This window comes from Cherax quadricarinatus, chromosome 21 (assembly GCF_038502225.1).
Source record: "Cherax quadricarinatus isolate ZL_2023a chromosome 21, ASM3850222v1, whole genome shotgun sequence".
In the NCBI taxonomy this organism is placed as follows: Eukaryota; Metazoa; Arthropoda; class Malacostraca; order Decapoda; family Parastacidae; genus Cherax; species Cherax quadricarinatus.
The window spans coordinates 15,289,649-15,309,428 of NC_091312.1; the positions used below are offsets into that span (position 1 = coordinate 15,289,649).

General features: G+C 38.1%; 1 protein-coding gene across 2 annotated transcripts in view; it reads right to left on the minus strand.

Moving 5' to 3' along the window:
* LOC128688991 (HEAT repeat-containing protein 5B) overlaps window positions 1-19,780 on the minus strand; it is a 255,910-nt gene that overhangs the window by 32,116 nt on the left and 204,014 nt on the right. For both annotated transcript variants that reach the window (XM_070087247.1, XM_070087248.1), the window contains exons 31-33: window positions 16,107-16,281; window positions 12,683-12,919; window positions 773-924 (exon numbers count right to left, since the gene is read on the minus strand). In XM_070087247.1, coding sequence (XP_069943348.1) covers window positions 773-924; window positions 12,683-12,919; window positions 16,107-16,281 — 564 coding nt within the window. The remainder of the gene's footprint in view (window positions 1-772; window positions 925-12,682; window positions 12,920-16,106; window positions 16,282-19,780) is intronic.

Here is a 19,780-nt window from a genome sequence, read left to right on the forward strand (position 1 = left end):
TGGTGCACACTGACCACACAGACCCATTCTCTCACATGTGGGTCTACCAGCTTTCTCCTCCTTGATTTGAAGCCGCTAGAATTTATGAGTATATATACGTCAAACACGGTACCTCGTAAGATGTATATATACGGCCGTGACAGTCAAAGGGTTAAAGTATGAAGCCCCTCTCTAAAACCAAAAAATAGGTTGCCCCTTGCACTTCAGGACATTCTCCAACCATCTAGGAACTGATTCACACACATTCTTCAGGGTTTCAAGGGGTGAATTTCTCCAGGGCTCACAGATGGCATCCTCCATCCATGGGAGTGGGTTGATATCCTTTCCCTAGTAGATCTCTCTTCATCATAGCCCATTAGTTTTCAATGAGGTTCATGCCTGTTAATTTTCTGGCTAGTCACGAAGCCAATGAATAACATATTTTGCAGTGTAGCAAGGAGCAATGTCTTGCATAAAAAGTCATTGCACCACACTGCATGAAGTTTCAAGCAAATTATCACAGAGCAATTCTAGGCACATTATTACAGTTAATGTTAGTGGGGATGTTTTTCTAGGCTTTCCCCAGATGTGTTTTTCATGTGGGCATATTCTAAGTACATTAAAATACCGATTTCTAAGACAACATGCGTCTATGAACATCTGCAAATAATTTTTGTAATTTTAGTCTGTATAAGCAGCCTTCTGATTTCTGTAAATCTGTCACTGCATGTACAATACTGAATGAGGAATTAACCAATAAACACATACATACAATTAAATATGTCAAACTTACATCAAGCTGCTGATGCTGTGTGGCCATTTTAAACAAGTTAATTGCAGGATATTGTAAGTTGTGAGGTCTGCTGACAGATGGTGGAGCATGTAGTATTAACTGGGCAATTCCTCTGAGAACTACTACTTCATCTGTTATACGTTCATCCTCACCTACAAGAATGATGGAAAAGTTAAAATTCAAAAAGAATAACAAAATTAAAAAAATAAAAACATTACCTAGAACTATAAGGTCTTCTTTATCTCATTCAACTTCATAAAAATTTACAAACAAAATGAATCCTTCAATAGAGAGATCTTACATTATTTAATTTTAATGATGGTTCCATTTGTTTCACTAGAGATTCATAAGAGGCACACAGGTTTTTGCAAGACGAGTGGGAAATAGATATAGGAGAACCCCCGCTTTACGGCGCTTCACTTTATGGTACGTAATTAGCTAATCTGGACATTTCAAATTATACCCCAAAATTTGTTTATACTGCTCCTGATTCGCTATTATGGCATCTGCGCGCCACATGTTCACTCTCATTTTGTTTACATCCTCTGTGAGCTCCACATCTCTCCCAATTACGTCAAGAAACTTTCCAAAGTTTCAAGTGTTTTAAAGCTATTGCATATTTTATATATACTCTTTTTGTGTTACAATGAGATGTAAGGGTAGTTGTGAATAAAAACAGGAGTCATAAGGCTCTTTTTTTTTTAAGTGCAAAGTTAGAAATTGTCACTCAGTAAGCAAGTCGATGGATGAGATAGTACTGAGATACTACTGATAATTGTACCTGTGTGTATCTGTACCTAAATAAACTTACACACCATGCTGGCATGCAGGTAAATTAAAATCACTATTTGGCATTGTTGCAAAGTAGGAGTAGCTTATGCCACACGAGGGAGTAGCTGAGAGTGTCTCACTAGTGTTGAAACTGCAATGAACAAAATACAGCCTCTCCTCACTTAATGACAGAGTTTCATTCCTAAGACCATGTTGGTAAATGAATTTGTCACTAAGTGAGGAGCATATTATAATGGTACTGGGTTTGTGTCAACCATTTTTGATATTGTTTTAATGTCACCTTTGCATGATTTATAAAATTTCTGGTATATTTTTAAATGCTTATAGAGCAGTGTACTGTATATTGTAATAAACATAATCGAGGAAATCAGCTCTAATATACATTATTCAGGTGTGCATACTGGTCAGAGAGCCTGTTGTAAGTTCGAGTTGTTGGTAAACAAGTACGTCACTAAGTGTGGAGAAGCTGTAATAATAATAATAATAATAATAATAATAACACAATAATAATAATAATAGTAATAATAATAATAGTAATAATAATAATAATAATAGTAATAATAATAGTAATAGTAGTAATAGTAATAGTAGTAATAGTAGTAATAGTAATAATAATAGTAATAATAATAGTAGTAATAATAAAATAATAAATAATAATTAGTAATAATAATAATAATAATAATAATAATAATAATAATAATAATAATAAAAATAAAAGGTTGATGGGTAGACTTCAGGATGTCCACATTTATAGAGGGACAACAGATATATTAGATCATTATTTAGTTGTAGCTACAGTTAAAGTAAGAGGTAGATGGAGTGAAAGGAAAATGGCAACAGCAAGTAAGAGATGTGAAAGTTTATAAACCAAGGGAGGAGGAAGTTAGGGTGAGATACAGCAACTACTTGGAGAAAAGTGGGTTAGTGAGAGTATAGGTAGTGCAGGGGTTAAAGAGGGAGAGGAAGTTTTAAAAATGCAGTGTTAGAATGAAGGGCAGAAGTTTGTGGCTATAGGAGGAAAGAGGTGGAATGTGGTAAAGAGTGTGATAAAAGAGAAAAAGGTTGCTTATGTGAGGTTTTTACAAAGCAGAAGTGATACAAGAAGGGTGGAGTATATGGCGAGTAAAAGAGAGGTGAGGAGAGTGGTGAGGGAGTGCAAAAGGAAAGCAAATGATAGAATGAAGTGCTGTCAATAAATTTTGATGAAAATAAGAAAAATTTTAAGAGTGAGATAAATAATTTAAGAAAGCCTAGGGAACAAATGTATCTGGCAGTTAAAAACAGAGCAGGGGAGTTAGTAAATAGGGAGTTGGACGTATGGTGAAGATGGCAGGAATATTTTGAGACACTATTAAATGTTAATGAAGAGAGGGATGCAGTAATTTCATGCAATGGCCAGGGAGATATAACATCTTTTAGGAGTGATGAGGAGCAGGATGTGAGTGTAAGGAAGGTGCATGAGAGACTGGGTAGAATGAAAGGGGGTAAAGCAGCTGGAACTGATGGGATCATGACAGAAATGTTAAAAGCAGGGGAGAATATAGTTTTGGAGTGGTTGGTACTTTTGTTCAATACAAGGTACCTAGGAATTGGCACAGTGTGTATAGTTCCTTTATATAAAGGGAAGGGGGACAAACGATATTGTAAAAATTATAGGGGAATAAGTGTAAAGTTTTTTTTTTTTTCAACAAGTCGGCCGTCTCCCACCGAGGCAGGGTGACCCAAAAAGAAAGAAAATCCCCAAAAAGAAAATACTTTCATCATCATTCAACACTTTCACCACACTCACACATTATCACTGCTTTTGCAGAGGTGCTCAGAATACAACAGTTTAGAAGCATATACGTATAAAGATACACAACATATCCCTCCAAACTGCCAATATCCCAAACCCCTCCTTTAAAGTGCAGGCATTGTACTTCCCATTTCCAGGACTCAAGTCCGACTATATGAAAATAACCGGTTTCCCTGAATCCCTTCACTAAATATTACCCTGCTCACACTCCAACAGATCGTCAGGTCCCAAATATCATTCGTCTCCATTCACTCCTATCTAACACGCCCACGCACGCCCGCTGGAAGTCCAAGCCCCTCGCCCACAAAACCTCCTTTACCCCCTCTTTCCAACCCTTTCGAGGACGACCCCTACCCCTCTTTCCTTCCCCTATAGATTTATATGCTTTCCATGTCATTCTACTTTGATCCATTCTCTCTAAATGACCAAACCACCTCAACAACCCCTCTTCTGCCCTCTGACTAATGCTTTTATTAACTCCACACCTTCTCCTAATTTCCACACTCCGAATTTTCTGCATAATATTTACACCACACATTGCCCTTAAACAGGACATCTCCACTGCCTCCAACCGTCTCCTCGCTGCTGCATTTATCACCCAAGCTTCACATCCATATAAGAGTGTTGGTACTACTATACTTTCATACATTCCCTTCTTTGCCTCCATAGATAACGTTTTTTGACTCCACATATACCTCAACGCACCACTCACCTTTTTTCCCTCATCAATTCTATGATTAACCTCATCCTTCATAAATCCATCCGCCGACACGTCAACTCCCAAGTATCTGAAAACATTCACTTCTTCCATACTCCTCCTCCCCAATTTGATATCCAATTTTTCTTTATCTAAATCATTTGATACCCTCATCACCTTACTCTTTTCTATGTTCACTTTCAACTTTCTACCTTTACACACATTCTCAAACTCATCCACTAACCTTTGCAATTTTTCTTTAGAATCTCCCATAAGCACAGTATCATCTGCAAAAAGTAACTGTGTCAATTCCCATTTTGAATTTGATTCCCCATAATTTAATCCCACCCCTCTCCCGAACACCCTAGCATTTACTTCTTTTACAACCCCATCTATAAATATATTAAACAACCATGGTGACATTACACATCCCTGTCTAAGACCTACTTTTACCGGGAAGTATTCTCCCTCTCTTCTACACACCCTAACCTGGGCCTCACTATCCTCATAAAAGCTCTTTACAGCATTTAGTAACTTACCACCTATTCCATAAACTTGCAACATCTGCCACATTGCTCCTCTATCCACTCTATCATATGCCTTTTCTAAATCCATAAATGCAATAAAAACTTCCCTACCTTTATCTAAATACTGTTCACATATATGCTTCAATGTAAACACTTGATCTACACATCCCCTACCCACTCTGAAGCCTCCTTGCTCATCCGCAATTCTACATTCTGTCTTACCTCTAATTCTTTCAATTATAACTCTACCGTATACTTTTCCTGGTATACTCAGTAAACTTATTCCTCTATAAATTTTACAATCTCTTTTGTCCCCTTTCCCTTTATATAAAGGGACTATACATGCTCTCTGCCAATCCCTAGGTACCTTCCCCTCTTTCATACATTTATTAAACAAAAGTACCAACCACTCCAACACTATATCCCCCCCTGCTTTTAACATTTCTGTCATGATCCCATCAGTTCCAGCTGCTTTACCCCCTTTCATTCTACGTAATGCCTCACGTACCTACACCACACTTACATTACGCTCTTCTTCACTCCTAAAAGATGGTATACCTCCCTGGCCAGTGCATGAAATTACCGCCTCCCTTTCTTCCTCAACATTTAAAAGTTCCTCAAAATATTCTCGCCAAATACCTAATACCTCCATCTCCCCATCTACTAACTCCCCTACTCTGTTTTTAACTGACAAATCCATACTTTCCCTAGGCTTTCTTAACTTGTTTAACTCACCCCAAAATTTTTTCTTATTTTCATTAAAATTTCTTGACAGTGCCTCTCCCACTCTATCATCTGCTCTCCTTTTGCACTCTCTCACTACTCTCTTCACCTTTCTTTTACTCTCCATATACTCTACTCTTCTTATAACACTTCTGCTTTATAAAAAACTCTCTTAAGCTATCTTTTTCTCTTTTATCACACCCATTACTTCATCATTCCACCAATCACTCCTCTTTCCTCCTGCACCCACTCTCCTATAACCACAAACTTCTGCCCCACATTCTAATACTGCATTTTTAAAACTGTTCCAACCTTCTTCAACCCCCCCCCCCCCACTACTCATACTTGCACCAGCCCACCTTTCTGCCAATAGTTGCTTATATCTCACCCGAACTTCCTCCTCCATTAGTTCATACACTTCCACCTCTCTCTTACTTGTTGTTGTCATTTTCCTCTTTTCCCCATCTACCTCTTACTCTAGCTGCAACTAAATAATGATCCGATATATCAGTTGCCCCTCTATAAACGTGTACATCCTAGAGTCTACCCATCAACATTTTATCCACTAATACATAATCTAACAAAGTACTTTCATTACATGCTATATAATACCTTGTATATTTATTTATCCTCTTCTTCATAAAATATGTATTACTTATTACCAACCTCTTTCTACACATAGCTCAATTAAAAGCTCCTCATTTTCATTTACCCCTGGCACCCTAAATTTACCTACTACTCCCTCCACAACATTTTTGCCCACTTTAGCATTGAAATCCCCAACCACCATTACTCTCACACTTGGTTCAAAACTCCCCACGTATTCAATCAACATTTCCCAAAATCTCTCTCTCTCCTCTACACTTCTCTAGGTGCATATACGCTTACTATAACCCACTTTTCACATCCAACCTTTATTTTACTCCACATAATCCTTGAATTAATACATTTATAGTCCCTCTTTTCCTGCCATAGCTTATCCTTAACATTATTGCTACTCCTTCTTTAGCTCTAACTCTATCTGCAACCCCTGATCTAATCCCATTTATTCCTCTGGACTGGAACTCTTCCACCCCCTTCAGCTTTGTTTCACTTAAAGCCAGGACATCCAGCTTCTTCTCATTCATAACATCCACAATCATCTCTTTCTTATTTGCACAACATCCACACACATTCAGACTTCCCACTTTGACAGCTTTCTTATTCTTTTTAGTAATTTTTACAGGAAAAGGGGTTACTAGCCCACTGTTCCCGGCATTTTAGTTGACTTTTACAACACGCATGGCTTACGGAGGAAAGATTCTTATTCCACTTCCCCATGAATATAAAATGAAAAGTAATAAGACCAAGAACTATTAAGATAAAATCCAAGAAAACTCAGATGAGTGTGTATAATTAAACATGTACATGTACGTGTAGTGTGACCTAAGTGTAAGTAGAAGTAGCAAGACATACCTGTAATCTTGCATATTTATGAGACAGACAAAAGACACCAGCAATCCTGTAAAACAATTACAGGCTTTCGTTTTACACTCACTTGGCAGGATGGTAGTACCTACCTGGGTGGTTGCTGTCTACCAACATACTACATGTACAAGCATATATAAACACAACCCTCCGGGTTTACTTCTATTTTCTTTCTAGTTCTTGTTCTTGTTTATTTCCTCTTATCTCCATGGGGAAGTGGAACAGAATTCTTCCTCCGTAAGCCATGCGTGTTGTAAGAGGCAACTAAAATGCCAGGAGCAAAGGCCTAGTAACTCCTTCTCCTGTATAAATTACTAAATTTAAAAAGAGAAACTTTCATTTTTCTTTCAGGGCCACTCTGCCTTGGTGGGATACGGCCGGTTTGTTGAAAAAAAAAAAAAATTCTACAAGTGAAACTGGGTGTGTTCCTGTTAAGCTCTCTCTCTCTCTCTCTCTCTCTCTCTCTCTTGGTTCCATCTGGAAACTTTTCAAAGTTTCAAGTGTTACTACATCATAAGGCTCTTACTTTAAACAAACTCTGAGGAGAAAGTGTTGCAGGATATTTGAAGTGCTACACCATTGAACAGTAAAGTTATAAGACAACATGATAACCTTACTGCTAACATGGAAAAACTTTTACTGGTGTAAACTGAAGATCAAACTAGTCACAATGCACCTTTAAGCTGAGCCATTACCCAGTCCATGGCCCTAATTCTCTTCAATTCAAAGAAGGCAGAGAGAGGTGAGGAAGCTACTGAAGATAAATTTTAAGCCAATAGAGGCTGGTTTTATCTCCTGGTTTCCTACAATAAATACTCTTTACCTCTCACCCTACATTAAGGCCAAAAATATTTTAAGAAATGAGTATACTGTAAACACATTTTATTTTTTTAATTGTTTTTTAGGCCTAGTTTTATTGCTAACTTAATATGTGATAACATAAGCATGTTCTCAGGCATTTATGTGTAATTAAGTGAAAAAAAAAAAAAAACAATTCGCTTTACAGCAATTTTTACTTTAAGGCAGTAGCTTGGAACCTAATCCACCGCATATGTGGGACCCTCCCGTACTGATAAAATACAAATAAACATCTTCCTTACTCATACAGCATCAGTCTAAAATTCAAATTTATTTATTAACCCGTAAACGGTCCAAACGTATATATACATGTACGTTCTTACTGCTAGTGCCCCAAACGTATATAAACGTTTCATTTTTCTTGCCTTCAAATATGGCACAATTAGCCTGAGATGCCTTGTCAGAATGGGTCATAACACTCAGTGTGCACTGTATTAAAAAAATCTGGGACCACTTAGTACCTTGTGGGAGCACCAGTTCAAATGAGCGCCAGCTGGAGCAAACAGCGCTGTAAACACCTAGGATTCACTGATTTCATATAGTATTAACTCTCCCATTTTAAGAGGAAAGTAATTTTGACCCCGAGTTTAGTGGCTTTGAGGTGGATGTGACCATAAGTGGTCGAGGAAATATAAAAAAAACCTCGATAATAACCTATGTGCAACATTTGTGCAACGCCCTTTCAGAATGTCTTATAAGCTATGCCCTAAGTAAAGAGAAACAATTCTGGAACATAATACTTATTCAGCAGGCTGGCTGGCTGGCTGGCCAGCTGCGTGGCTGCCGACTGCTGGCGGCTTGGCTCCGTTTGTTTGTCTGTGCCTTTGTCTATCTCTGTCTTTCTCCGTATCTGTCTCTTGTCTATCTCTTTCTGTTTCTGTCCATCTCTGTCTCACAGGTACATATAAATACGAGTATACATGGTGTGAATTACCTAGGATAACCCAAAAAATCCAGACAAAGTGCTATACAGTAGGGCCCCACTTATACGGCAGGTTAGGTTCCAAGCTACCGCCGTAAAGCGGAAATCGCCGTTAAGTGGAACACCCTTTTTTCCCACTTATAAATGCATACAAATACTAGATAACAAGTTTACACTAACATATATTAAGTTAGCAATAGAACTAGGCATCAAAAAACAATAAAAAAGTACAATACACACATAGTGCACCCATTACTTACCTTAAAATATTTATAGTCTTAATCAAGGGTGAGACAAGTATAGTATTTACTGTAAGAAATCAAGTGTGGTATGCATGGTAGTCAGCCGGGCTACCATACCAGGCCACCCCACCTACGCATAATATTCTATTACATTTAAGCATCCCAGAGCGATAAAATGCATATACAGTTTCCTCATTACTTTTTTTTTTTTCAACAAGTCGGCCGTCTCCCACCAAGGCAGGGTGACCCAAAAAAGAAAGAAAATCCTCAGAAAGAAAATACTTTCATCATTCAACACTTTCACCACACTCACACATTATCACTGTTTTTGCAGAAGTGCTCAGGATACAACAGTTTAAAAGCATATACATAAAAAGATACACAACATATCCCTCCAAACTGCCAATATCCCAAACCCCTCCTTTAAAGTGCAGGCATTGTACTTCCCATTTCCAGGACTCAAGTCCGACTATATGAAAATAACCGGTTTCCCTGAATCCCTTCACTAAATGTTACCCTGCTCACACTCCAACAGATCGTCAGGTCCCAAGTACCATTCGTCTCCATTCACTCCTATCTAACACGCTCATGCACACTTGCTGGAAGTCCAAGCCCCTCGCCCACAAAACCTCCTTTACCCCCTCTCTCCAACCCTTTTGAGGATGACCCCTACCCCGCCTTCCTTCCCCTATAGATTTATATGCTTTCCATGTCATTCTACTTTAGTCCATTCTCTCTAAATGACCAAACCACCTCAACAACCCCTCTTCTGCCCTCTGACTAATACTTTTATTAACTCCACACCTCCTAATTTCCACACTCTGAATTTTCTGCATAATATTTACACCACACATTGCCCTTAAACTGGACATCTCCACTGCCCCCAACCGTCTCCTCGCTGCTGCATTTACCACCCAAGCTTCACATCCATATAAGAGTGTTGGTACTACTATACTTTCATACATTCCCTTCTTTGCCTCCATAGATAACGTTTTTTGGCTCCACATATACCTCAACGCACCACTCACCTTTTTTCCCCTCATCAATTCTATGATTAACCTCATCCTTCATAAATCCATCTGCCGACATGTCAACTCCCAAGTATCTGAAAACATTCACTTCTTCCATACTCCTCCTCCCCAATTTGATATCCAATTTTTCTTTATCTAAATCATTTGACACCCTCATCACCTTACTCTTTTCTATGTTCACTTTCAACTTTCTACCTTTACACACATTCCCAAATTCATCCACTAACCTTTGCAATTTTTCTTTAGAATCTCCCATAAGCACAGTATCATCAGCAAAAAGTAACTGTGTCAATTCCCATTTTGAATTTGATTCCCCAAAATTTAATCCCACCCCTCTCCCGAACACCCTAGCATTTACTTCCTTTACAACCCCATCTATAAATATATTAAACAACCATGGTGACATTACACATCCCTGTCTAAGACCTACTTTTACCCGGAAGTAGTCTCCCTCTCTTCTACACACCCTAACCTGAGCCTCACTATCCTCATAAAAACTCTTTACAGCATTTAATAACTTACCACCTATTCCATATACTTGCAACATCTGCCACATTGCTCCTCTATCCATTCTATCATATGCCTTTTCTAAATCCATAAATGCAATAAAAACTTCCCTACCTTTATCTAAATACTGTTCACATATATGCTTCAATGTAAACACTTGATCTACACATCCCCTACCCACTCTGAAACCTCCTTGCTCATCCGCAATCCTACATTCTGTCTTACCTCTAATTCTTTCAATTATAACCCTACCGTACACTTTTCCTGGTATGCTCAGTAAACTTATTCCTCTATAATTTTTACAATCTCTTTTGTCCCCTCTCCCTTTATATAAAGGGACTATACATGCTCTCCGCCAATCCCTAGGTACCTTCCCCTCTTTCATACATTTATTAAACATTACTTACCTTAAAATATTTGTAGTCTTAATCTAGGGTGAGATGAGTAGTATTTATTGTAAAAAATCAAGTGTGGTATGCATACTAGTCAGCCGGGCTACCATATCAGGCCAACCCACCCACACATATCTTCTATGATATTGAAGCATTCCAGAGCAATAAAATGTATATACAGTTCACTCATTACTTACCTTAAAATATTTGTAGTCTTAATGTAGGGTCAGGAGTAAGTAAATGAGATAAAATGAATAAATGAGAGAGAGAGAATGAGTGCATGAGGCGAAGGTAAGTTTTGTAAACAAAGTGTACACGTCTGGTTTGTGTACAAGTTACATTGTGTACAGGTTGTCTCTACATTGATACGGTAGAATAAATAAAGAACACTCCCATTCTCATGTAACATCATTTTGAGAAGAAATGACACTCTGAGTGAAGGCAATGGATATAAGTCACTCTGACTTTTTTGGGTTATCCTGGGTTCTCTACACATATGCTGTTATGTATGATAATCTATGTAACTGTATTTGTGTATACCTGAATAAACTTACTTACAAACATACAAAAGGAATAATTTTCTACAGTTATCCCCAGTAACACATTTTCTCTTATAGATTAGAGAAAATGTTATTCTTGCCGTCAGTTGTACAAGTTATCTGGCTACCACATCTCATATTTATGTTTATTTATTCTATTGTGGGGTGTATTTATCATCTTTATATGTTATGTATCGTGTTTATTATATAATTTTGAAAAAAATATCATGGATGGATTAATGAAAATGTGTATATTAACGTAATATACGACATTTAAATGAGACTCGGTGATTATTATTATTATTATTATTATTATTATTATTATTTCTAATATGGCGTCACTTGTGCAAGTCGTCTGCTACCACATCTCATATTTATGTTTATTTATTCTACTGTGGGGTGTATTTATCATCTTTATATGTTATGCATCGTGTTTATTATATAATTTTGAAAAAATATCATAGATGGATTAATGAAAATGTGTATATTAACGTAATATACGACATTTAAATGAGACTCGGTGATTATTATTATCATTACTAATATGACGTCTGGAGACATAAAACACTCTTACTGATTTTAATGTGTACCTGCACGCCAGCACAGTATGTAAGTTTATTTAAGTACAGGTATACATAAGTATAATTATCAGAGTATATATAAAATATGAAATAACTTTTAAAAACACTTAAAATTTTGGAGTTTCCAGACATAATGGAGAGACTTAGTGCTGCTTACCGATCTCACAGAGAATGTAAACAAACCGGGTGGGGCGCGGTGACCGTATTAGAAAGTCAGGTGGGGGGAGCCGTATAGCGAGTTTTGGTCGTAATTTGAAATGACCGTATTAGCGGAACGCCGTAAAGCGGGGCCCTACTGTACTCTGCTTGAAGATATGAGTAAAGGTGAAGACGTAATCTTGTGGCTCTCTCTGAGACAGAGCTAGATGGATAAACAGATAGACAGGGAGCTCGACAGACAGACATGTTTGTGTACCAGCGAAAACAAGATATATCGACAACACTTCTGCAAGCGGCAGGACTCACGTTGCCATCACATGAGCATCCAGTGCCAACTTCTCAGCCTCATATCTCTGTAAGTACTGACCTTATTTTTTTTTTTACCCTATAACACATAAAAAAATGTGCTCTTTATTTTCATTAAAAAAAAAAAAAATTTTATTTTTCAAAATATTCGGGGCACTGGGGTATGAATGTACATGTACGTTTAGACTGTTTACAGGTTAAATGAAATTCTTCTTTCTTTCAACACACCGGCCGTATCCCACCAAGGCGGGGTGGCCCAAAAGGAAAAACGAAAGTTTCTCCTTTTACATTTAGCAATATATACAGAAGGGGTTACTAGCCCCTTGCTCCCTTAAATGAAATTATATTAGTCAAAATATCATTGCTACTTACAAGTTTTACTAAGATCAATAATATTGGCTAGAGCTGACTGAAGAAGATTACACCACTGGTCCTTGGATCTGGGGTCACGAGCATACGGATGCCGAGCAAGAGTAGCCAAAGCATCCAAGACCTTGGTCATAAGAGCAGGAGTGTTTTGAAGGCTGTGGCTGGGGCGTGACTTACTTCCACACTCTCGTAATACACCCGTGAGAAGATACAGCACAGTTGGAAGGATGGCAACCCCACCTAGTAATGAGCAGAAACATTAATACAGAACATAAAAGTTACCTTACCACTTAAAAGTATAAGGAAAAAAAATACCAGTTTCATATGAACAATATTAAGTTTCCTCACATTCAACACTTATTTTTCCATTATTCAAAGAATGAAGAACATGCATGATGTGGGTTTCTTAACCCTTTCACTGTCTTGTCTGTAGATTTACCTTGATGCCAGAGTTGCTTACGTAGAGCTCAGCTCCCTCAGATAAGGTATGAGCAGTAAATTTTGGCCTAGACATGAGAGAATGGGTCTGTGTGGCAAGTGTACACGGTACAGTAGACCCTTATACGTATTACATGGATTTATTTGGCACGTTTTAGTTATTACACTACTGAAAAATTGAGCCATAATTTTACACAACACTTCGTAAAATTAACTTAATGTGGGTTGGCTTGCGGGAGGGGAAAAAATTTGGATGAACTCTTGACTCCAACCTGGCAGTACCAAGGTTCTGGAACAAATTTAGCACTGCAGATGCCATCAGCTATGCTAGAGGTGCATGGAATGAAGTGCCCCAATCAACATTAATAAATGAAGGCTGAGGAAAGTTATGGCCTTCTGTAGTTAATTTTTCACTGGAAACTGTTCACCTGGCAAGGATATTACCAGGTAATGGCTTTGAAGATATGAAGGAAGATCATGTGAATGAGCTCTTAGAAGGTGATGATAAAGACCGGAGTCCAGAGGAAATGAAGCCAGAGCTCAATGCACAGATACATGGGAGCCAGATAACAGAAGATAATGAAGAACCCGAAGAAAAACAGTTAACACTGCAGCAGTTACGTAAGCAGTTCCATGTTGCTGCTAAACTAGCCGACTTTTTTCACTGAAGAGGACCCTGACAAATCTAGAAGCAGTGCTTTGAAATGGGGTCCAGAGCAGCTGATGATGTTTTACCGTCAGCCGTATAATGTACTGCAGGGTAAAAGAAGACAGAAATCCATTACAGAATTTATGCATACTCCATTACAACCATTGACTAATACCAGAACCTCAACCATCCAATTCTGCCGACAACTAACAACCATCCACCTCAGCCCAGTAGGGCCACACAATGCATCTCCACTCTCTTCACAATCACTGACATACACCAGCAACCACAATGAAAGGTAAATATTATTTCTGTTGCATTTGTAGTCTTAAGCAATAAAAACAACATTATCATTTTTATTTATGTAAGATCTGGATGCCTAAAAAAAATGTTTGGATTTTTGGGGGATCCCAGGAACCTAACCCTATTTTTCCCACGAGTTCTTCAGTTTATATAACAAAGATTTATCCCACACGGCATTTTCGGGAACGCAACTACAGTGTAATAGAAGGGTCTACTGATTAAAAAAAAATCCTGCCTGACACAGTGTATGATGTTTAATATAAAATAATGACTGAGGTGTTTTCTAGGATGGTTTTTATTGTTTTACTGGCTGCTTCTCAGATATACTACTGAAATATAGATGATTTTGTCTGGTTTTGGGATTGGAACTAGCTTGAAATTGGGCTCAAAGTAGCAGCAATATTCTATTTTCCTGAGGATGGGTAAGGTACCTACACTCTCCTTAGTCTGTTTTTTTTTTTACTAGGTCTGATTCAATTACTGGGGTGCCATACACCATGACCAAGAGGCCTGAGGACATAATTAGTTAACAGAGGAAATGTTACTATAGAGCCTGGCATTTATGAAGTGTTTATTTTGCTTACTTTGAATTTTGTGCAAAATTAGCCAAATTATCGACTATTGGTACTCTATAGTTTTTATAATAATAATTATAATAATATTTTATTAGGACATGATACATAGTTGTACAAGGTATTATAGCAGTTGGGTGTACATGTTGAAAGCCCCTTGTATGCAGAGCATTACGGGCAGGCTTAAAATTAACTTAAGACTATCTAAGCTATAATAGATTTAATGGTAACAGTTACTGTAGACAATTTACAATATCAAGTACAATTGAGTTATTTTAAACAATGAATTTGAACATTTCAATTTTGAAGCATTATAGTTTTACAATTTTGTAACATTACAGTTAGTAATATAACAAAATTATCAATTTACTATATGTAGTCGTATAATTCAATAATCAGATCTAATCAAATCAAACCAATGATCTGTAGGGCAGTAACAGTTCATATGGTCATTAGATGAGTTACAGTGCATTAAAGAGAATGGATTATTCTATTAGGTAATGCTATAAAAGCAGTCTGATAAGGTTTCTCTAATTATACAACTGGGTTATACATTTATGAGATATAAGTTATTCAATATTTGCATTAGGTTAGATATGAGAATTTATTGATCTGTGAACATTTAATTATGGGGTCCTAAGGCTAGGGGAGTAACACAGTGAGTAATGATATTTTGAGGTAGTAGAAAGTGATTTGTTAACTATGTAGGTAAAGTTAAATTAAATACTGTGTAATTAGTTTTGGGTGAATAGGTGGTTTTTAAGAAGTCTTGAATTGATATACTGACAGTGTTTCTTTGGTATTCACTGGTAATGAATTCCAAATTTTTGGGCCTTTTATGTGCATTAAGTTTATACATAGTGTCAGGTGCACACAGGGAACATCAAAGAGTGATCTGTGTCTTGTGTTATGGTTGTGTGTTCTGTAAAGGTTGGTAAGGAGAAGTTTGAGGGGAGGGTTTACATCCGAGTTTAATGTTCTATGTATGTAGTAGGCACAATAATAAGTATGGATGCTTTGTATGGTGAGTAAGTTTAGACTTTTGAATATTGGTAGTGTGCTGTATGGAGTGGGGATTTGTTATCATTCTGAATGGATAGTTTTTGTGCTCAATTGACAGAACAGAAGAGATACTAGTGAAAAAGCTAAAAGTCTGATCAAATTGAGCAAAGGAATTTGCTTAAAATAGGACTCAAAGTGAGCAAAATTGCCAATGTGTAAATTGCGCCCAGGCTGATAACTTTGCACCTGCATAATTCCTTAAGTTTTCCATTAAATTTCATATTTTTGGTGTTATCACCCTCACAAAAACTTCTCTACCATTTCAGAAGAATTTTTTTTAAAGTGTTGACTATGGGGCTTCTGACAGTGAGTGGGTTAAGAATACATTAAACAAAATGATAGATTAAATATGGTTTACCTTATTATGTAAAGGGCACTTTAGAAATATTGCAATTAAGCTTACCTGCTGGAGAACATAAATTAGGTAGTGCTGTGAGGAGTGTCACAGTGGAAGACAGTAAAGATTCAAGCTGATGATTCTTGGCATGATGCCTTGGAGGAGCTAGCAGTGAGGGAGCTGAAGCTACCACCTGGGGTGCCAAACGTGGCTTATGCCGAACTAATGTACATAGGCACACCTGGTAAACAGGTCATTATTAAAATATAATTTAGAAAAATGTTAATAGATGGAAAATGTGATGACTGGGAGGGTGTAAAAATCTGTAGTGGAAGGAGGGTGAGATAGGGGTTGCCCTAGGAAAGGTTGGAGGGAGGGGGGGGGTAAAGGAGGATTTGTGTGAGAGGGGCTTGGACATCCAGCAGATGTGTGAGAGCATGTTAAATAAAAGTGCAGGCAAATTGGTTATGGGACTTGATGAGTTTGAGTTTGAGCAGGGTAACATTTTGTGAAGGGATTCAGGGAAACTGGTTAGCCAGACTTTAATCCTGCAGGTAGAAATTACAGTGCCCACACTCTAATGGAGGGGTGGGGGTAAATGCAGCTAGAAGGGGCATATGAACTGAAATATTGGCATGCCACTGTCAAGACTGAGTGAATGATGGCAAAATAAAAATAAAAAAGATTTCTAAATGTTATCTAAATTTTAAACAGAGTATATCAGTAAATATTAAACATTTAATGCCATGGTACATGTGCAAGAGCTGCTGATATAACCAAACTACTTACCATAGTTACTAGCAAATATTAAATTTATTTTCGATATTCTATTATTTTTTTTTCTCAACAAGTCGACCATCTCCCACTGAAGCAGGGTGACCCAAAAAGAAAGAAAATCCCCAAAGAGAAAATACTTTCATCATTCAACGCTTTCACCTCACTCGCACATCATCACTGTCTTTGCAGAGGCGCCCAGATATAACAGTTTAGAAGCATATATAACATACCCTTCCAAACTGCCAATATCCTGAACCTCTCCTTTAAAGTGCAGGCACTGTACTTCCCATTTCCAGTACTCAAGTCCGGTTATATAAAAATAACCGGTTTCTCTGAATCCCTTCACTAAATATTACCCTGCTCCCACTCCAACAGCTCGTCAAGTCCCAAAAACCATTCGTCTCCAAGCCCCTTGCCCACAAAACCTCCCTTACCCTCTCCCTCCAACCTTTTCGAGGACGACCCCTACCCTGCCTTCCTGCCCCTACAGATTTATACGTTCTCCATGTCATTCTACTTTGATCCATTCTCTAAATAACCAAACCACCTCAACAAACCCTCTTCAGTCATCTGCCTAATACTTTTAGTAACTCCACACCTCCTCCTAATTTCCACTCCGAAGTCTCTGCATAATATTCACACCACACACTGCCCCTAGACAGGACATCTTCACTGCCTCCAGCCACCTCCTCGCTGCAGCATTTGCAACCCAAGCTTCACGCCCATATAAGTGTGTTGGTACCACTATACTTTTGTACATTCCCTTCTTTGCCTCCACGGATAACTTTTTTTTTTTTTGTCTCGACAGATATCTCAATGCACCACTCACCTTTTTTTCCCTTATCAATTCTATGGTTAACCTCATCCTTCATAAACCCATCCGCTGACAAGTCAACTCCCAAATACACGTATCTGAAAACATTCACTTCTTCCATACTCCTTCTCTCCAGTGTGATACCCAATTTTTCTTTATCTAAATCATTTGATGCCCTCATCACCTTACTCTAATCTATGTTCACTTTCAACTTCCTACCTTTACACACCCTCCCAAACTCATCCACTAACCTTTGCAACTTTTCTTTAGAATCCCCCAAAAGCACAGTATCACCAGCAGAAAGTAACTGTCAACTCTCATTTTGTATTTGATTCCCCATAATTTAATTCCACTCCTCTCCCCAACACCCTAGCATTTACTTCTTTACAAGAACATAAGAAGAACATAAGAACGAAGGAACACTGCAGAAGGCCTACTGGCCCATGCGAGGCAGGTCCAAGTCCCTACCGGCCTAAGCCAATGCACCCAACCTAGTCAGGTCAGGTCACATTGACTTAAGGGAGGAACACGGCAACCGACCTGTTAGCACAAGCTATCAGGTCTAACTCACACCCACCCACATCTACTCATGTATTTATCCAACCTATTTTTAAAGCTACACAACGTTCTGGCCTCTATAACGGTACTTGGGAGTTTGTTCCACTCATCCACAACTCTATTACCAAACCAGTACTTTCCTATATCCCTCCTGAATCTGAATTTTTCCAACTTAAAACCATTGCTGCGAGTCCTGTCTAGGCTAGATATTTTCAGCACACTATTTACATCCCCTTTATTTATTCCTGTCTTCCACTTATAAACCTCAATCATATCCCCCCTAATTCTACGTCTTTCTAGAGAGTGCAGTTTCAGGGCCCTTAGTCTATCCTCATAGGGAAGGTTTCTGATACATGGGATCATCTTTGTCATCCTCCTTTGTACATTTTCCAGAGAATTTATATCCATTCTGTAATACGGTGACCAAAACTGTGCAGCATAATCTAAATGAGGCCTAACCAAGGATGTATAGAGTTGAAGAACAACCTGAGGACTCCTATTATTTATGCTTCTTGATATGAAGCCAAGGATTCTATTAGCTTTATTGCGAACACTTATGCACTGTTGTCTTGGTTTCAGATTACTGCTAACCAGAACTCCTAAATCTTTTTCGCAATCCGTAATATTAAGATCTACATTATTTAGTTTATATGTGGCATGGTTATTGTCCTGTCCAACATTTAGAACTTTGCATTTGTCTATATTAAACTGCATCTGCCACTTCTCCGACCACTGCATCAGTCTATTCAAATCTTCCTGGAGTGCTCGAATGTCCTCGTCAGAATGAATTCGACGGCCTATTTTGGTGTCATCGGCAAACTTGCCGATGTCGCTCTTTATGCCCTCATCTATGTCGTTTATGTAGATTGTGAACAGCAGGGGGCCCAACACTGACCCCTGTGGAACACCGCTCGTGACGCTTCCCCACTCTGATTTCTCCCCATTTATGCAAACTCTCTGCTGCCTATTTGTCAACCATGCCTCTATCCAGGAAAAAATTTCTCCTCCTATTCCATGTGCTTTAATTTTCCTCAATAGTCTCTGATGTGGGACCCTGTCAAAAGCCTTACTGAAGTCCATATACACAATATCATATTCATTACCATGATCTACCTCCTCAAATACCTTAGTGAAAAAAGTTAATAAATTCGTAAGGCAGGAACGCCCCTTTGTAAAACCATGCTGAGATTCGTTGATTAATTTATGCTTTTCAAGGTGGCTACGAACTGCCTCGGCAATTATTGATTCCATAAATTTTCCCACTATGGAGGTTAGGCTTATTGGTCTATAGTTCGAAGCTAAGGACCTGTCACCTGTTTTGAAAATAGGTATCACATTTGCCATTTTCCACTTATCTGGCACCATGCCAGTTTGTAGTGATATGTTGAAAAGATTAGCCAAAGGTGTGCTAAGCTCCTCTTTACATTCCTTTAGAACCCTTGCATACAGTTCATCAGGGCCTGGGGATTTGTTAGGTTTTAATTTATCTATTTGCCTAAGGACCATGTCACTTGTGACCCTAATAGTGCACAGTTTATTATCGTCCTGTTCTACATAATTTATCATTACTGGAATATCGCTGGTATCCTCC